Source organism: Trachypithecus francoisi, unplaced genomic scaffold (assembly GCF_009764315.1).
Source record: "Trachypithecus francoisi isolate TF-2019V2 unplaced genomic scaffold, Tfra_2.0 Lachesis_group4, whole genome shotgun sequence".
NCBI classification, from domain to species: domain Eukaryota; kingdom Metazoa; phylum Chordata; class Mammalia; order Primates; family Cercopithecidae; genus Trachypithecus; species Trachypithecus francoisi.
This window is the reverse complement of record NW_022681469.1, coordinates 111,536,342-111,552,441: the sequence shown is the minus strand read 5'-3', so window position 1 is coordinate 111,552,441 and position 16,100 is coordinate 111,536,342. Positions and strand designations below refer to the sequence as shown.

Here is a 16,100-nt window from a genome sequence, read left to right as displayed (position 1 = left end):
CAGGCTTGAGCCACCGCGCCCGGCCAGAACGCCCTCATTCTTAAGGAAACCTGTTGCTTTTCTTCCTGACGCCATTCAACTTGTTCTCTCGCTCTCTCTCTCTCTCATTTGAGATCTGTCTTGAGAATTGTGCTTGCTTTCTTCAGGGTGCTTTTCCCATTTCTCAAAATAGTGCCAGTTAACTCTGGAAGCATGTCTGGTTGGTCAGTGACGGTGTGCTGCATGCAGGAGCGGTGTGATCCAGGAGCTGCTGCAGGTGAAAGGCCCTTCAAGCCCACAGCTCCTGGCTGTGCCCTTACTGGGTGATCCTGGTTGGGTCACTGACCCTTTCTGAGCAGGAAACCTGCTGTTAGAATAGAACAGGGAGGGAGTCATGGCAGGCTTCCTGGAGAAGGCAGCCTGAAGCTGGCCCTTAAGGCTGAGAAGGTGGCCAGCAGGCAGAGAGATCCCACTCTGTTTTATTTAAAAACATAAAATAGGCTGGGCACGGTGGCTCACGCCTGTAATCCCAGCACTTTGGGAGGCTGAGGCGGGCGGATCACAAGGTCAGGAGATGGAGACCATCCTAGCCAACATAGTGAAACTCTGAAACTCCGTCTCTACTAAAATCCAAAAAAAAAAAAAAAAAAATTAGCTGGGCATGGTGGCACGCGCCTGTAGTCCCAGCTACTCAGGAGGCTGAGGCAGGGGAATACTTTGAACTCAGGGGGTGGAAGTTGCAGTGAGCCGAGATCGCACCATTGCACTCCAGCCTGGTGACAGAGGGCGAGATGTCCTCTCAAAATAAATTAATCAGTAAAATAAAGGCCAGGTATTGTGGCTCACACCTGTAATCCCATCACTTTGGGAGGCCAAGGCAGATGGATCACCTGAGGTCGGGAGTTCGAGACCAGCCTGGCCAACACGGTGAAACCCTGTCTCTACTAAAAATACAAAATTAGCTGGGTGGGGTGGCGAGTGTCTGTAATCCCAGCTACTCAGGAGACTGAAGCAGGAGAATCGTCTGAACCTGGGAAGCGGAGGGTGCAGTGAGCCAAGATCACGCCATTGCACTCCAGCCTGGGTGACAAAGCAAGACTCTGTCTCAAAAAAGAAAAACATAAATAAAAATAAAATAAAATAAACTGTCCAGGCATGGTGGTTCACGCCTGTAAACCCAGCACTTTGGGAGACTTAAGTGGGCAGATCATGTGAAGTCAGGAGTTTGAGACCAGCCTGGCCAATATGGTGAAACTCCATCTCTACTAAAAATACAAAAAAAAAAAAATTAGCTGGGCATGGTGGCGCGAGCCAGTAGTCCCAGCTACTCAGGAGGCTGAGGCAGCAGAATCCCTTGAACCCGGGAGGCAGAGGTTGCAGTGAGCTGAGATTGCGCCACTGCAGTCTAGCCTGGACAACACAGCAAGACTCCATCTCAAAACAACAACAGGCCTGGCGCGGTGGCTCATGCCTGTGGTCCCAGCACTTTGGGAAGCTGAGGCGGGCGGATCACGAGGTCAGGAGATCGAGACCACCTTGGCTAACATGGTGAAACCGTCTCTACCAAAAATACAAAAAAAAATTAGCCAGGCATAGTGGTGGGCGCCTGTAGTCCCAGCTACTCGGGAGGCTGAGGCAGGAGAATGGCGTGAACCCGAGAGGCGGAGCTTGCAATGGGTCGAGATCACACCACTGCACTCCAGCCTGGGCAACAGAGTGAGACTCCATCTCAAAATAAAATAAAATGAAACAAAACAACAACTGAAAACGAACAACAACAACAAAAAACTGAGGCCAGGTGTGGTGGCTCACACCTCTATTCCCAGCACTTTGGGAGGCTGAGGTAAGAGGATCACTTCAGCTCAGCAGTTCGAGACCAGCTTGGACAACATAGGGAGAGAGACCCTGTTATATTGTAGAGAGACCCCCATCTCCATAAGATATAAAAATAAAAATGTTAGATGTGGTGGCATCCCTGCTGTCCCAGCTACTCAGGAGGCTGAGACAAGAGGATCACTTGAGCCCAGGTCAAGGCTGCAGTGAGCTGTGATCATGCCACTGCACTCCAGCCTGGGTCACAGAGCTAGACCCTATCTCTAAAAATAAATTAAATAAATAAACCTGGAGCACCCAATTTTTTAATTTAATTTTTCTTTTCATTTTACTTTTTTTTTTTTTTTGAGACAGGGTCTCTGTCACTCAGGCTGGAGCACAGTGGTATGATCTTGGTTCACTGCAGCCTCAACCTCTGGGGCACAGGCAATTCTCCCACCTTAGCCTCCCCAATAGCTGGGACTACAGGCACATGCCACCACGCCCGGCTAATTTTTGTCTTATTTTTTGGTAGAAAAGGTTTCACTATGCTGCTCAGATCGGTCTTGAACTCCTGGACTTAAGACATCCTCCTGCCTCAGCCTCCCAAAATGCTGGGATTACAGGTGTGAGCCACTGTGCCCAGCTATTTTATTTTTAAATGAATAAAAGCTGGAGCACCCAACTTTTTTTTTTTTTTGAGACGGAGTTTTGCTCTGGTTGCCCAGGCTGGAGTGCAATGGCACAATCTTGGATCACTGCAACCTCTGCCTCCCGGGTTCAAGCGATTCTCCTGCCTCAGCCTCCTGAGTAGCTGGGATTACAGGCATGTGCCACTACACCCAGCTAATATTTTGTATTTTTAGTTGAGACAAGGTTTCATCATGTTGGCCAGGCTGGTCTTGAATTCCTGACCTCAGGTGATCCACCCGCCTCGGCCTCCCAAAGTGCAGGGATTACAGGCGTGAGCCACCACGCCTGGCCTGGAGCACCCAATTTTTAAATTTAATTTTCCTTTTCTTTTTTTTGAGACAGAGTCTTCCTCTGTTACCCAAGCTGGAATGCAGTGACTTGATCATAGCTCACTATAGCCTTGACCTTCCAAGCTCAAGCAATCCTCCTGCTCCAGCCTCCCAATTAGCTGGGAGTACAGGCATGTGCCACAACACCCAGCTAATTTTGTAGAGGTAGGATCTCCCATGTTGCCCAAGCTGGTCTCCAACACCTGGGCTCAAGCGATCCTCCCTCCTTGGCCTCCCAAAATGCTTGGATTACAAGTATAAGCCATCACACCCCAGCCGGAGAGCCCCCACTTGTTGCTGTGTGACCACAGGCTAATGGTGTCCTCTCTGAGCCTCAGGTGATAAATGCTGAGGAGTGAGGTGGGCCCCAGGAATTCAGACTTTCAAACAGCCTTTGGACTTGGGCCTTGGGGACATTCCAGGGGACACTTTAGTAGGGAGGGGCAGTGTGAGACAGGAGGCGGGGCTGCCGCCTCTGGGGCCCTGAGCCTAGAGTCCTTCCCACTGCATTTGGGGACTTGAGCACTTCACCAGTCCTGACTCAGTTTCCTAGTCTGTGAATGGGGGTGTGTCTCCTGCAATGTTGCACCCCTTCAATCATTCACTCATTCATTCATTATCCTCTCATGAGCACCTACTGTGTTCAGAGCGCTGAACTGTGCCCATCCTCCTGGAGCTAACTCAAGTCTAGGAGGGAAGCTTTGTCTCAGTTCCTTCCTCTAAAAAATGGAGCTTGAGGACAGGCATGGTGGCTCACGCCTGTAATCCCAGGACTTTGGGAGGCTGAGGTGGGAGGATCGCTTGAGCCCCCAGGAGCTGGAGACCAACCTGGGCAACATGGTGAGAAGCCCGACCTCTACAGATAATTTAAAAATTAGCCAGGCATGGAAGTGTGTGCCTGTAGTCCTAGCTATTTGTGAGGGCTTTGAGCCCAGAAGGTCGAGGCTGCAGTGAGCTGTGACCGCACTCCAGCCTGGGCATCAGAGCAAGACCTTGTATCAAAAAAAAAAAAAAAAAAAGGTAATAAAAAGGAGGTTGGATTCCCTCTTGGCAGGGTAGGGAGGGGGCTTCAGTGCCCAGGGCAAGGTGGCTGGGTGGCGGTTTTGCGGGAGGGCCAAGGAGTGGTCCCTGGGTCTGGGCTGTAAGAGTCGGTTGCCTGGAGGCCTTGCAGGGTGGGGTCATCACCAAAGCAAAGGCTTGGAGGGGAAAAAACAAAAGCCCCAGCCAGGCAGGTGGAGTCCCCTTGGCTGAGTTCAACCGAGGGTTCTCTGGGGAATGCGTGCATACTCAAGTGACAGCTCCGAAAACTCCCTTCCAGGGCAAAGTTCCCAAGCGCAGAAGAGAACCTGTTCACTTCTCCCCTGCTCAGCCCGCCCCCCGGCCAGCCAGTTCTACTTCCTCTTTTCCTGCTCCGCTGCTTGCTTTCTCTCTTCAGCTCCTCCCTGCCCCTCACCCCAGGCTGCTCGGCCACCTCCAACCTGCCATCTGAGGACATCCAGGCAGTCACTCATTCAACAGCGAGGAGCCCTGGGGTGGGTGTGGTGGGAAGGAGTGGGGGTGATGGAGACCCTGGGAGGGCTCGCAGCCTGGTGGGTGAGGCCCAGTTCTAAATGCCAGCTGCAAGCCTTGGTCTGAGGTAGGGAGGAAGGCGTGTTTACAGAGGCTAAAAGGTTTCCCTAAAGACGGACTTTCTGGGATGGGACTTGAAGGGTGCATAGGAGAGCACCAAGAAGTGGCCGCTGCAGACAGAGGGAACCACAAGCCAGGAGGATAGGCCAGGAATGCTGCAGCCTGGGGTGGGGTGGGGCTGGAGCTCCTGTCTCTTGGCCAGCTGAGTGGAGGCCCAGTGGCAGCACAGGTCCTGCCTGGGGATCAGGTCTGCTCTGCACCCTACCTTGCTGCCTGGAGCCGCCCACCCGACAGCCTCCCATCCTTGCTCTGCAGATCTGGTCCCATCCCCACCTCCCACAGCACTCCACCCAGTTCAACCTTTGAGGAACCCCCAGAACCAGCCCTCATCAACAGGCAGCAAGAGGGTCCCCCCGCCCATCACCCCACAACGCTGGCCCGGTGAACTGTAGGGTTGGCAGGTCCTGAGACAGCTGGCAAGACGCCTGCAGCTGAAAGATACAAGGCCAGGCAGAGGACAGTCCCATCCCCAGGAGGCAGGGAGTATACAGGCTGGGAAAGTTTGCCCTTGCGTGGGGTGGTGATGGAGGAGGCCTAGCAAGCCTTCTGGACTGTGAACCCGTGTCTGCCACTGTGTGCTGGGCGGTGGTCATCTTTCCCACCAGGCTGTGGTCTCCGCAACCTTCAAGGGAGGAGTGGGTCCCACTAACTGAGCACAGCCTTGTACCGTGAACTGGAACAAGCCACCTCCTTCCTGGCCACAGGTTCCACGTCCTTATATGGACTCATCTTTGCCTGTTGCAACACACAGTCAATGAACACCTACTACGTGCTGCAAAGCCCCCCGAAGGCCTGAAGTGCCCCCACCTCACCACTCTTCCTATTTTTGTGTAAAAATCCAGCTTCTTGTCACCACCTCAAAGGAGGGGGATAAGGAGGAGGGCATGTTCCTCTAGGTTGAGCTGAATACCCCTCTGTGGTCCCATGCCACTGATCACTGCATGTCCACCAGCTGGGTACATACAGTCTCTCATTCCCAGAGCAGAACGACCCTGGCCACCCGGGTCTTGTGTGCTACTCAGTGGACAGACCCAAGGCAAGAAAGGGTGACAGGGAGAGGGTCTTCCCAGGCTGGCTTTGAGCTCCTACCCCGCCCCGCCCCCAATCCTCTCTGGCACATTGAGTCTTGGTCCCCAGAGTCCCCCCGCGGTCTCCAGATGGTCTGGGAGGGCAGTTCAGCTGTGGCTGCGCATAGCAGACATTCAATGAACGGTGGGCGCAGACCCAGGCTGTGTAGACCCAGCCCCCATGCCCCGCAGTGCCTGGAGCTGCCTGGGTCACCCACTAACGCCCCAGGCCTGGTCTTGGCTGGGCGTGACTGCGTTACCCTCAGGCAGCTCCTGGGGAAAGTTTCCCGGCCGTGTAGAGCCCACCTTCCCAGGGCCTTGGCTGGATGGGTTTGCAGCCTTCATCACAGGCCACCTCCAGCCACTGGACCGCTGGCGCCTGCCCTGTCCTGGGCAGTGTGGTCCTGCGACTTCTAAGTGGCCGCGAGCCCCCTGACTCCCTCAACACCACACTCTACCTCTCAAGCCCAAGTCTCTCCGTAGTGACCCACCCAGCCCATTTCGCTAGCTGAGCCCCACAGCCAGAGGTCCCGAGACCCTGCTTTCAGGGCAGTTGCTCTGAAGTCGGCAAGGGGGAGTGACTGCCTGGCCACTCCATGCCCTCCAAGGGCTCCTTCTGCAGGAGCGCACAGCACCCAGGACCCTGGCACCCGTGCAGACCCTGGTCCACCCCACCTGGGCGCTCAGTGCCCAAGAGACGTCCACACCTAGAATGTCCCGCGGTGGGTGGGGGGCCCGAGAGACGGGCAGGCCGGGGACAGGCCTGGCCATGCGGGGCTGAACCAGGCACTGCCCAGCGTGGGGTGCGGGGGCCACGGCGCGCGCCCCCAGCCCCCGGGCCCAGCAACCCAAGGCGGCCAACGCCAAAACTCTCCCTCCTCCTCTTCCTCAATCTCGCTCTCGCTCTTTTTTTTTTTCGAAAAAGGAGGGGAGAGGGGGTAAAAAAATGCTGCACTGTGCGGCGAGGCCGGTGAGTGAGCGGCGCGGGGCCAATCAGCGCGCGCCGTTCCGAAAGTTGCCTTTTATGGCTCGAGCGGCCGCGGCGGCGCCCTATAAAACCCGGCGGCGCGACGCGCCTCCACCGCCGAGACCGCGTCCGCCCCGCGAGCACAGAGCCTCGCCTTCGCCGCTCCGCCGCCCGTTCACACTCGCCGCCAGGTAAGCCCGGCCAGCCGACCCTCTTAGGCGGCTCCCGGCTCGGCCGCCTAAGGCCGCGGCCCCTTCGCCCGTGCAGAGCCGCCTGCGCCGCAGCGGGGGTCGCATGTGGGGACTGGACTGCAGTGGAAGAAGCCCCTGGGCCTCCAGAGATGTGGGGACACCCCGCTCCAGTTTGGAGGCGCGGGGCCGCGCTCGGGAGGCGCGCTCTGGGGGTACTGCTCTTGGGACGGGGGCAGCCGGCGGGGTCTTTGTCCGAGCCGGTCTCTTGCCAGTGGGGACTGCAGGGTGGGCGCGGCGGAGCCCCCGCCAGGCTTGGTGGGGGGCTGGGGCGCCATTGCGCGTGCGTCCTGGGGCTTGGGGCGCTAACTGTGCGTGCGCGCTGGGAATCGGCGCTAATTGCGCGTGCGCGCTGGGACTCGAGGCGCTAACTGCGCGTGCGTTCTGGGGCCCCGGGGTGCCGCGGCCTGTGCTGGGGCAAGGGCTGGTCCCGCCGGAAGGGGTGGGGTCGCCGCGGCTTCGGGGCGCTTGCGCGCACTTCCTGCCCGCGCCGCCCGCCGCCTGAGGGTGTGGCCGCCGCGCGCGCTAGCCGACCCGGCGCTATTTGAACGGAGCGGAGGCGGGGCCGGCTCCCGTTTGGGAGGGGGTGGGGGCCTGGCTTCCTGCCGCGCGCGGTGGGGACGCCTCCGACCAGTGTTTGCCTTTTATGGTAATAACGCGGCCGGCCCGGCTTCCTTTGTCCCCAATCTGGGCGCGCGCCTGCGCCCCCTGGCGGCCTAAGGCCTCGGCGCGCCGGAAGTGGGCAGGGCGGGGCCACCTCAGCTCACAGCGCTCCCGACTTTCCCGCAGATCACCATGGATGATGATATCGCCGCGCTCGTTGTCGACAACGGCTCCGGCATGTGCAAGGCCGGCTTCGCGGGCGACGATGCCCCCCGGGCCGTCTTCCCTTCCATCGTGGGGCGCCCCAGGCACCAGGTAGGGCAGCTGGGTGGGTGGGGCGGCCCCGGAAGCGGGCGGGAGGCGAGGGCGTTTTCTCTGCACGGCGGTCTCCGGGTTTCTGGGGTGGGGGCCTCGCCCGTGCTCAGGGCGCCTTGTTGTTTCCTTCCCAGGGCGTGATGGTGGGCATGGGTCAGAAGGATTCATATGTGGGCGACGAGGCCCAGAGCAAGAGAGGCATCCTCACCCTGAAGTACCCCATCGAGCACGGCATCGTCACCAACTGGGACGACATGGAGAAGATCTGGCACCACACCTTCTACAATGAGCTGCGTGTGGCTCCTGAGGAGCACCCCGTGCTGCTGACCGAGGCCCCCCTGAACCCCAAGGCCAACCGCGAGAAGATGACTCAGGTAAGTGGCCCGCTACCTCTTTTGGTGGCCACCTCCCTCCTTCCTGGCCTCCCGGAGCTGCGCCCTTTCTCACTGGTTCTCTCTTCTGCCGTTCTTCGTAGGACTCTCTTCTCTGACCTGAGTCTCCTTTGGAACTCTGCAGGTTCTATTTGCTTTTTCCCAGATGAGCTCTTTTTCTGGTGTTTGCCTCTCTGACTAGGTGTCTAAAACAGACAGTGCTGTGGGTGTAGGTACTAACACTGGCTCGTGTGACAAGCCCATGAGGCTGGTGTAAAGCGGCCTTGGAGTGTGTATTCAGTAGGTGCACAGTAGGTCTGAACAGAATCCCCATCCCAAGACCCCAGCACACTTAGCGGTGTTCCTTGCACTTCCTGCATGTCCCCCATCTGGCCTGGCTGTCCCCAGTAGCTTCCTGAGTGTGACATCGTGCATTTCTCCCTTACAGATCATGTTTGAGACCTTCAACACCCCAGCCATGTACGTGGCCATCCAGGCTGTGCTGTCCCTGTACGCCTCTGGCCGTACCACTGGCATCGTGATGGACTCCGGTGACGGGGTCACCCACACTGTGCCCATCTATGAGGGGTATGCCCTCCCCCACGCCATCCTGCGTCTGGACCTGGCTGGCCGGGACCTGACTGACTACCTCATGAAGATCCTCACTGAGCGCGGCTACAGCTTCACCACCACGGCCGAGCGGGAAATCGTGCGTGACATCAAGGAGAAGCTGTGCTATGTCGCCCTGGACTTCGAGCAGGAGATGGCCACGGCGGCTTCCAGCTCCTCCCTGGAGAAGAGCTACGAGCTGCCCGATGGCCAGGTCATCACCATTGGGAACGAGCGGTTCCGCTGCCCTGAGGCTCTCTTCCAACCTTCCTTTCTGGGTGAGTGGAGACCCACCTCCCGGCCCTGCCTGACCTGAGGGTCACCCTTGGGGCTGTGCTGTGGAAGCTAAGTCCGGCCCTCATTTCCTCCTCAGGCATGGAGTCCTGTGGCATCCATGAAACTACCTTTAACTCCATCATGAAGTGTGACGTGGACATCCGTAAAGACCTGTACGCCAACACAGTGCTGTCTGGTGGCACCACCATGTACCCTGGCATTGCTGACAGGATGCAGAAGGAGATTACTGCCCTGGCGCCCAGCACGATGAAGATCAAGGTGGGTGTCCTTCCAGCCTGAGCTGACCTGGGCAGGTGGGCCATGGGGCCCTGTGGTGTGTGGGGAGCTATCACATCCAGGGTTCTCACTGCCTGTTCCCTTCCCTTCTCAGATCATTGCTCCTCCTGAGCGCAAGTACTCTGTGTGGATCGGCGGCTCCATCCTGGCCTCGCTGTCCACCTTCCAGCAGATGTGGATCAGCAAGCAGGAGTATGACGAGTCTGGCCCCTCCATCGTCCACCGCAAATGCTTCTAGGCGGACTGTGACTTAGTTGCGTTACACCCTTTCTTGACAAAACCTAACTTGCGCAGAAAACAAGATGAGATTGGCATGGCTTTATTTGTTTTTTTTTGTTTTGTTTTGGTTTTTTTTTTGGCTTGACTCAGGATTTAAAAACTGGAACGGTGAAGGTGACAGCAGTCGGTTGGAGCGAGCATCCCCCAAAGTTCTACAATGTGGCCGAGGACTTTGATTGTACATTGTTCTTTTTTTTAATAGTCATTCCAAATATGAGATGCATTGTTACAGGAAGTCCCTCGCCCTCCTAAAAGCCACCCCACTTCTCTCTAAGGAGAATGGCCCAGTCCTCTCCCGAGTCCACACAGGGGAGGTGATAGCATTGCTTTCGTGTAAATTATGTAATGCAAAATTTTTTTAATCTTCGCCTTAATACTTTTTTATTTTGTTTTATTTTGAATGATGAGCCTTCGTGCCCCCCTTTTTTGTCCCCCAACTTGAGATGTCTGAAGGCTTTTGGTCTCCCTGGGAGTGGGTGGAGGCAGCCAGGGCTTACCTGTACACTGACTTGAGACCAGTTGAATAAAAGTGCACACCTTACACATGAGGCCAAGCGTGACTTTGTGGCGTGACTGGGTTGTGGGCAGCAGAGGATGAACCCTGGAGAAGGGTGGGGCGGTGGGGCCAATTTGTCCTTACCTAGAGTGGAGGTGGGCCAAGGTCCCTTCTGCCTCAACATTGAGCAGCCTTAGAGGGTAGGGGAGGTTCAGGATTCAGGTCTCCGTTCCTGCTTACTGGGGAGTTCCTGGCCTGGCCCTTCCACCCATTCCCAGGTACCCTAATTTCTGTGGTACTCAGTGCATATGCTTGAGTTGGGAATGGGCTATTTTGGGGTGTCTGTTGGCCCAGGTGCCATTCCTCATTGGGGTTGGTTGGCATCTGCATTTCCTGGGAGTGGAACTCCCTGAGGGTCAACTTTTAGCGTGGTGTTCCCTTGGGTGGGGGTGTAGTGGGTGTTCGTAGCTGCCACACCTTTTCCTTCACCATATGGGGTGTTGGCTCTCAGGGTCACCCATGAGAGTCAGCCTGGCCCAGGCTCCCATAGGCTGAGGAGAGGCTGGGATTCCTGCCTATTCACCCAGACTGGAGAACCTGGAATCACTGACTGTGAAGTCATGGGGCCGTATCTGGTCTGCAGACAGCTCTGGTTAGCTGTGGGCTGAGGTCTGGATTCTGCCTTGTGACTGGAGACTGGGTGCCATCCCATGGTCTCGGCCAGTTTCTTCGTGACCCATGCTGCAGAGGGAGACATCCAGACTCCTGGACAGCAGGGCTTGCCTGGCACTGCAGGCAGATTCTTTTTTTATTCTTGAGCCAGGGTCTTGTGTTGCCCAGGCTAGAGTGCAATGGCACAACCTTGGCTCACTGCAGCCTCAACTTTCAGGGCTCGAGCAATTCTGCCTCAGCCTCCCAAGTAGCTGAAACTACACAGGCACGCCCCAGCATGCCCAGCTAGTTGCAGGTCAGATTCTCATTGTTCTGCAGGGCCCTGAGTTAAATACTCTTGCAAGAAGAAACCAAGCCTGGCCTCCCTTCCCTCTGCTAGAAGCTGTGATTGACACAAGCAGAGAATGAAGAAAAGGGGGTGAGGATCCCTTGCAGGGATGCTGTTTACCCAAAACACCACCTGGTGCATAGGAGTTGTTCTGGAAATGATTCAGTCCTCCCAGGAGGCCTAGGACTGCCTCACCTGTGCACAGTGGCTGCTGGCAGAGAGGAAGGTGGTCCCCTTCCTCCTGGGTTATCTTGGAGGTCCCCTGAAGGACTGGGGCGGTTCCAGCTCTTTTGGTCTGATTTCTGCAGTGGTGAGCCCTGGGCCACCTTGGGCCACTTAAATACCCATCCATTGAGTGACCACTATATGGCGGGCCCGAGGCTGCTAAGATGACCTGGACAAGGACTCTGCCCTGGAGGAGCTGTCAGTCTGGAAATGAGGACTTCATTCATTCACTCATTCGTCCATCCATCCAATCACTATTTGTGCCAGGTACTGCAGGTATAGAGGAGAACCAACTAGATGTGTTCCCTGTCCTCACCAGGCACCCAGTTTAATGGGGAAGACATCACAAGCATGAAGGCAAATGAGTGTACACATGCTGTGATCATGGGAAGAAAGAGCAGAGGCTTTGATAAACACGAGCATCAGGTGATGTTCATTATGTCATTCTGGTGGTGGTCTGGCGGGTGTAGACATACTTCAAAACTTACCTAATTGGGCCTGCCGTGATGACACATACCTGTAATCCCGGCACTTTGGGAAGCTGAGGTGGGAGGATCGCTTGAGCCCAGCAGCTCAAGGCTGCAGTGAGCTATGATTGCACCACTGCACTGCAGCCTGGGTGACAGAACAAGACCCTGACTCTAAAAACTAAAATAGACCAGGCAGGCATAGTGGCTCGCACCTGTAATCGCAGCACTTTGGGAGACTGAGGCAGGTGGGTCATTGGAGTCCAAATGCAGGCTAGGCAGCATAGTGAGATCCTGTCTCAATTTTTTTCTTTGTCTTTTTTTTTTGTGATGAAGTCTCGTTCTGTCACCCAGGCTGGAGTGCAGTGGCGTGATATTGGCTCATTGCAGCCTTTGCCTCCTGGGTTCAAGCAATTCTTCTGCCTCAGTCTCCTGAGTAGCTGGGATTACAGGCATGTGCCACCACCCCTGGTTAGTTTTTGTATTTTTCGCAGAGACAGGGTTTCGCCATGTTGGCCATGCTGCTCTTAGACTCCTGACCTCAGGTGATCCACCCCCTTGGCCTCCCAAAATGCTGGGATTACAGGCGTGAGCCACCACGCCCGGTGGCTGTGCACTCCTTATGAGCATCTAATGCCTGATGACCTGTCACTATCTCCCATCACCCCCAGATGGGACTGTCTAGTTTCAGGGAAAGAAGCTCAGGGCTCTCATTGATTCAATATCATGTTGAGTTGTAGAATTAGTTGATCATATATTACAACGTAATAATACTAGATAGAGTATGCGATAAGCATAATGTGCTTGAATCATTCAAAAACCATCCCCCGCCCCCATTCATGGAAAAATTATCTTCCACAAAACTGGTCCCTGGTGCCAAAAGACTGGGGGACTGCTGACATTGGTGACGCACAGCTGGGACAGCTTCACCCATAGGTTGACCAGCGACTTCAGCAGCTCCTGCTCCTTGTCAAGAAAGTCCCAGTCTTAATTTTGGGCATGGCTGCACAAGCCTCTGCTGCTGCCCCCTACTCCAAAAGAAAGGAAGAGGGCCAGAAATACAGATTTTAAAAAGCAAAGGGAGACCAGCCTGACCAACACAGTGAAAACTCATCTCTACTAAAAATACAAAAATTGGCCAGGCACGGTGGCTCAAGCCTGTAATCCCAGCACTTTGGGAGGCCGAGACGGGTGGATCACGAGGTCAGGAGATCGAGACCATCCTGGCTAACACGGTGAAATCCTGTCTCTACTAAAAAATACAAAAAACTAGCCGGGCGAGGTGGCGGGCGCCTGTAGTCCCAGCTACTTGGGAGGCTGAGGCCGGAGAATGGCGTGAACCTGGGAGGCGGAGCTTGCAGTGAGCTGAGATCCGGCCACTGCACTCCAGCCTGGGCAACAGAGCGAGACTCCGTCTCCAAAAAAAAAAAAAAAAAAATTAGCCGGGCAGCGTGGCGTGCACTTGTAATCCCAGCTACTCAGAGGCTGAGGCAGAAGAATCACTTGAATCTGGGAGGTGGAGGTTACAGGGAGCCAAGATTGCGCCACTGCACTCCAGCCTGGGAGACAGAGTGAGACTCCGTCCCCCCGCAAAAACAGCAAAAGAGCCAGATGCAGTGTCTCATGCCTGTCATCCCAGCACTTTGGGAGACCGAGGCAGTCAGATCACGTGAGGTCAGGAGTTCGAGACCAGCCTGGCCAACATGATGAAACCCCATCTCTACTGAAAATACAAAAAATGTTCTGGGCATGGTGGCGTGCACCTGTAATCCCAGCTACTCAGGAGGCTGAGGCGGGTGAATCGCTTGAACTTGGGAGGTGGAGGTTGCAGTGAGCTGAGATCGTGCCACTGCACTCCAGCCTGGGCAACAGAGTGAGACTCCATTTCAAAAAAAAAAAAAAAAGCAAAAGATCATTCAACATGGGTAGACTTGGGGATAGGGAGAGACAAGGAGAGAGAAGCTGTCACTCTTTTTCTTTTCTTGTTTTATTTTTTGTAGAGATGACGTCTTGCTATATTGCCCAGGCTGTTCTTGAACTCCTGGCCTCAAGTCATCCACTCACCTTGGCTCCCGGAAGTGCTGGGTTTGCAGGCATAAGCGATAACGTTCAGCCTATTTCATTTTTCACAATCGGAGGCTCACTCTGTCACCCAGGCTGGAGTGCAGTGCTGTGATCATAGTTCACTGTAACCTCCAACTCCTGGACTCATGCAATACTTCTGCCTCGGCCTCCCATGTAGCTGGGACTACAGATGTGTACCACTGTGCCTGGCTAACTGGGCCATCACTCTTGAGTAGGCTTCCCCAGAGGGCTTCCTGGAGGAAGAACGCTTGAGCTGCCTCCGGAGGCCAGAGGAGTCACCTGGGGGGGTGGTGTAGCGTGTGCATCTCAGAGGCATGGATTGATTGGGGACAGAGGCCCAAAGAGGAGATACAACCTCCAAGACAGAATGGAGCATCGGTTGATTGTCAAACATGTTGTCTATGTGGCTTTAGGAAGTCACATCACTGCCCATGTCCCCATTTGAGAAATGGGCATATCAGTAACAACTGGAGGGGTGACTGTAGCAGGTACACTGCATCAGTCCTTTTATTTTATTTTATTTTATTATTTTATTTTATTTTATTTTACTCTTCTTGTTAGTTTTTTGAGACAGAGTCTCGCTCTGTCGCCCAGGCTGGAGTGCGGTGGTGTGATCTCGGCTCACTGCAACCTCTGCCTCTCAGGTTTAAGCAATTCTCCTGTCTCATCCTCCCTCGTGGCTAGGACTACAGGCACCACCACCACACCCAGCTAATTTTTTTTTTGTACTTTTAGTAGAGATGGGTCACCATGTTGGCCAGGCTGGTCTTGAACTACTAACCTCAGGTGATCCACCCACCTTGGCCTCCCAAAGTTCTGGGATTACAGGCGTGAGCCACCGTGCCCAGCTATTTTAGTTTTATTTTTAGAGATGGCATCTCCTTCTGTTGCCCAGGCTTGGTGCATTGGTGTGATCGTCGCTCACTGCAGCCTTGAACTCCTGGCCTCAAGCGATCCTTCCATCTGTTGGTCTCCTAGAGGGGAGGGATTACCAGCATGAGCCACTGCACCTGGTCAACGCTTTCCTTTTATTTTATTTTTTTCTGAGACAGAGTCTCGCTCCATCGCCCAGGCTGGAGTGCAGTGGCACGATGTCGGCTCACTGCAGGCTCCACCTCCTGGGTTCCCGCCATTCTCCTGCCTCAGCCTCCGGAGTAGCTGGGACTACAGGCGCCCGCCACCTCGCCCGGCTAGTTTTTGTATTTTTTTAGTAGAGACGGGGTTTCACCGTATTAGCCAGGATGGTCTCGATATCCTGACCTCATGATCCGCCCGCCTCGGCCTCCCAAAGTGCTGGGATTACAGGCTTGAGCCACCGCGCCTGGCCTTACCTGGCTAATTTTTATTTATTTATTTATTTATTTATTTATTTATTTATTTATTTATTTATTTGAGACGGAGTCTCGCTCTGTCGCCCAGGCTGGAGCGCAGTGGCCAGATCTCGGCTCACTGCAAGTTCTGCCTCCCTGGTTTACGCCATTCTCCTGCCTCAGCCTCCCGAGTAGCTGGGACTACAGGTGCACGCCACTTCGCCCGGCTAGTTTTTTGTATTTTTTAGTAGAGACGGGGTTTCACCTTGTTAGCCAGGATGGTCTCGATCTCCTGACCTCGTGATCCGCCAGTCTCGGCCTCCCAAAGTGCTGGGATTACAGGCTTGAGCCACCGCGCCCGGCCTTATTTATTTATTTTTTATTTATTTTTATTTTTATTTTTATTTTTATTTTTTGAGACGGAGTCTCGCTCTGTCGCCCAGGCTGGAGTACAGTGGCCGGATCTCAGCTCACTGCAAGCTCCGCCTCCCGGATTTACGCCATTCTCCTGCCTCAGCCTCCCAAGTAGCTGGGACTACAGGCGCCGGCCAACTCGCCTGGCTAGTTTTTTGTATTTTTTAGTAGAGACGGGGTTTCGCCGTGTTAGCTAGGTTGGTCTCGATCTCCTGACCTCGCGATCCACCTGTCTCGGCCTCCCAAAGTGCTGGGATTACAGGCTTGAGCCACCGCGCCCGGCCACTTGGCTAATTTTTAAAAATTTTTTGGCCGGGCGCGGTGGCTCAAGCCTGTAATCCCAGCACTTTGGGAGGCCGAGACGGGCGGATCACGAGGTCAGGAGATCAAGACCACCCTGGCTAACACGGTGAAACCCCGTCTCTACTAAAAAAATACAGAAAACTAGCCGGGCGAGGTGGCGGGCGCCTGTAGTCCCAGCTACTCGGGAGGCTGAGGCAGGAGAATGGCGTAACCCGGGAGGCGGAGCTTGCAGTGAGCTGAGATCCGGCCACTGCACTCCAGCCTGG

General features: G+C 55.2%; 1 protein-coding gene across 1 annotated transcript; it reads left to right on the top strand.

Annotated features, from left to right (window-relative positions):
- The first annotated feature begins 6,382 nt into the window (after nt 1-6,382).
- On the top strand, nt 6,383-10,082 carry ACTB (actin beta). The gene is made up of 6 exons (XM_033193120.1): nt 6,383-6,727; nt 7,574-7,702; nt 7,837-8,076; nt 8,522-8,960; nt 9,056-9,237; nt 9,350-10,082. The coding sequence occupies exons 2-6, from the start codon at nt 7,580-7,582 to the stop codon at nt 9,491-9,493; spliced, it is 1,128 nt and encodes a 375-aa protein (XP_033049011.1). The 5' UTR covers nt 6,383-6,727; nt 7,574-7,579; the 3' UTR covers nt 9,494-10,082.
- The last annotated feature ends 6,018 nt before the right edge of the window (nt 10,083-16,100 follow it).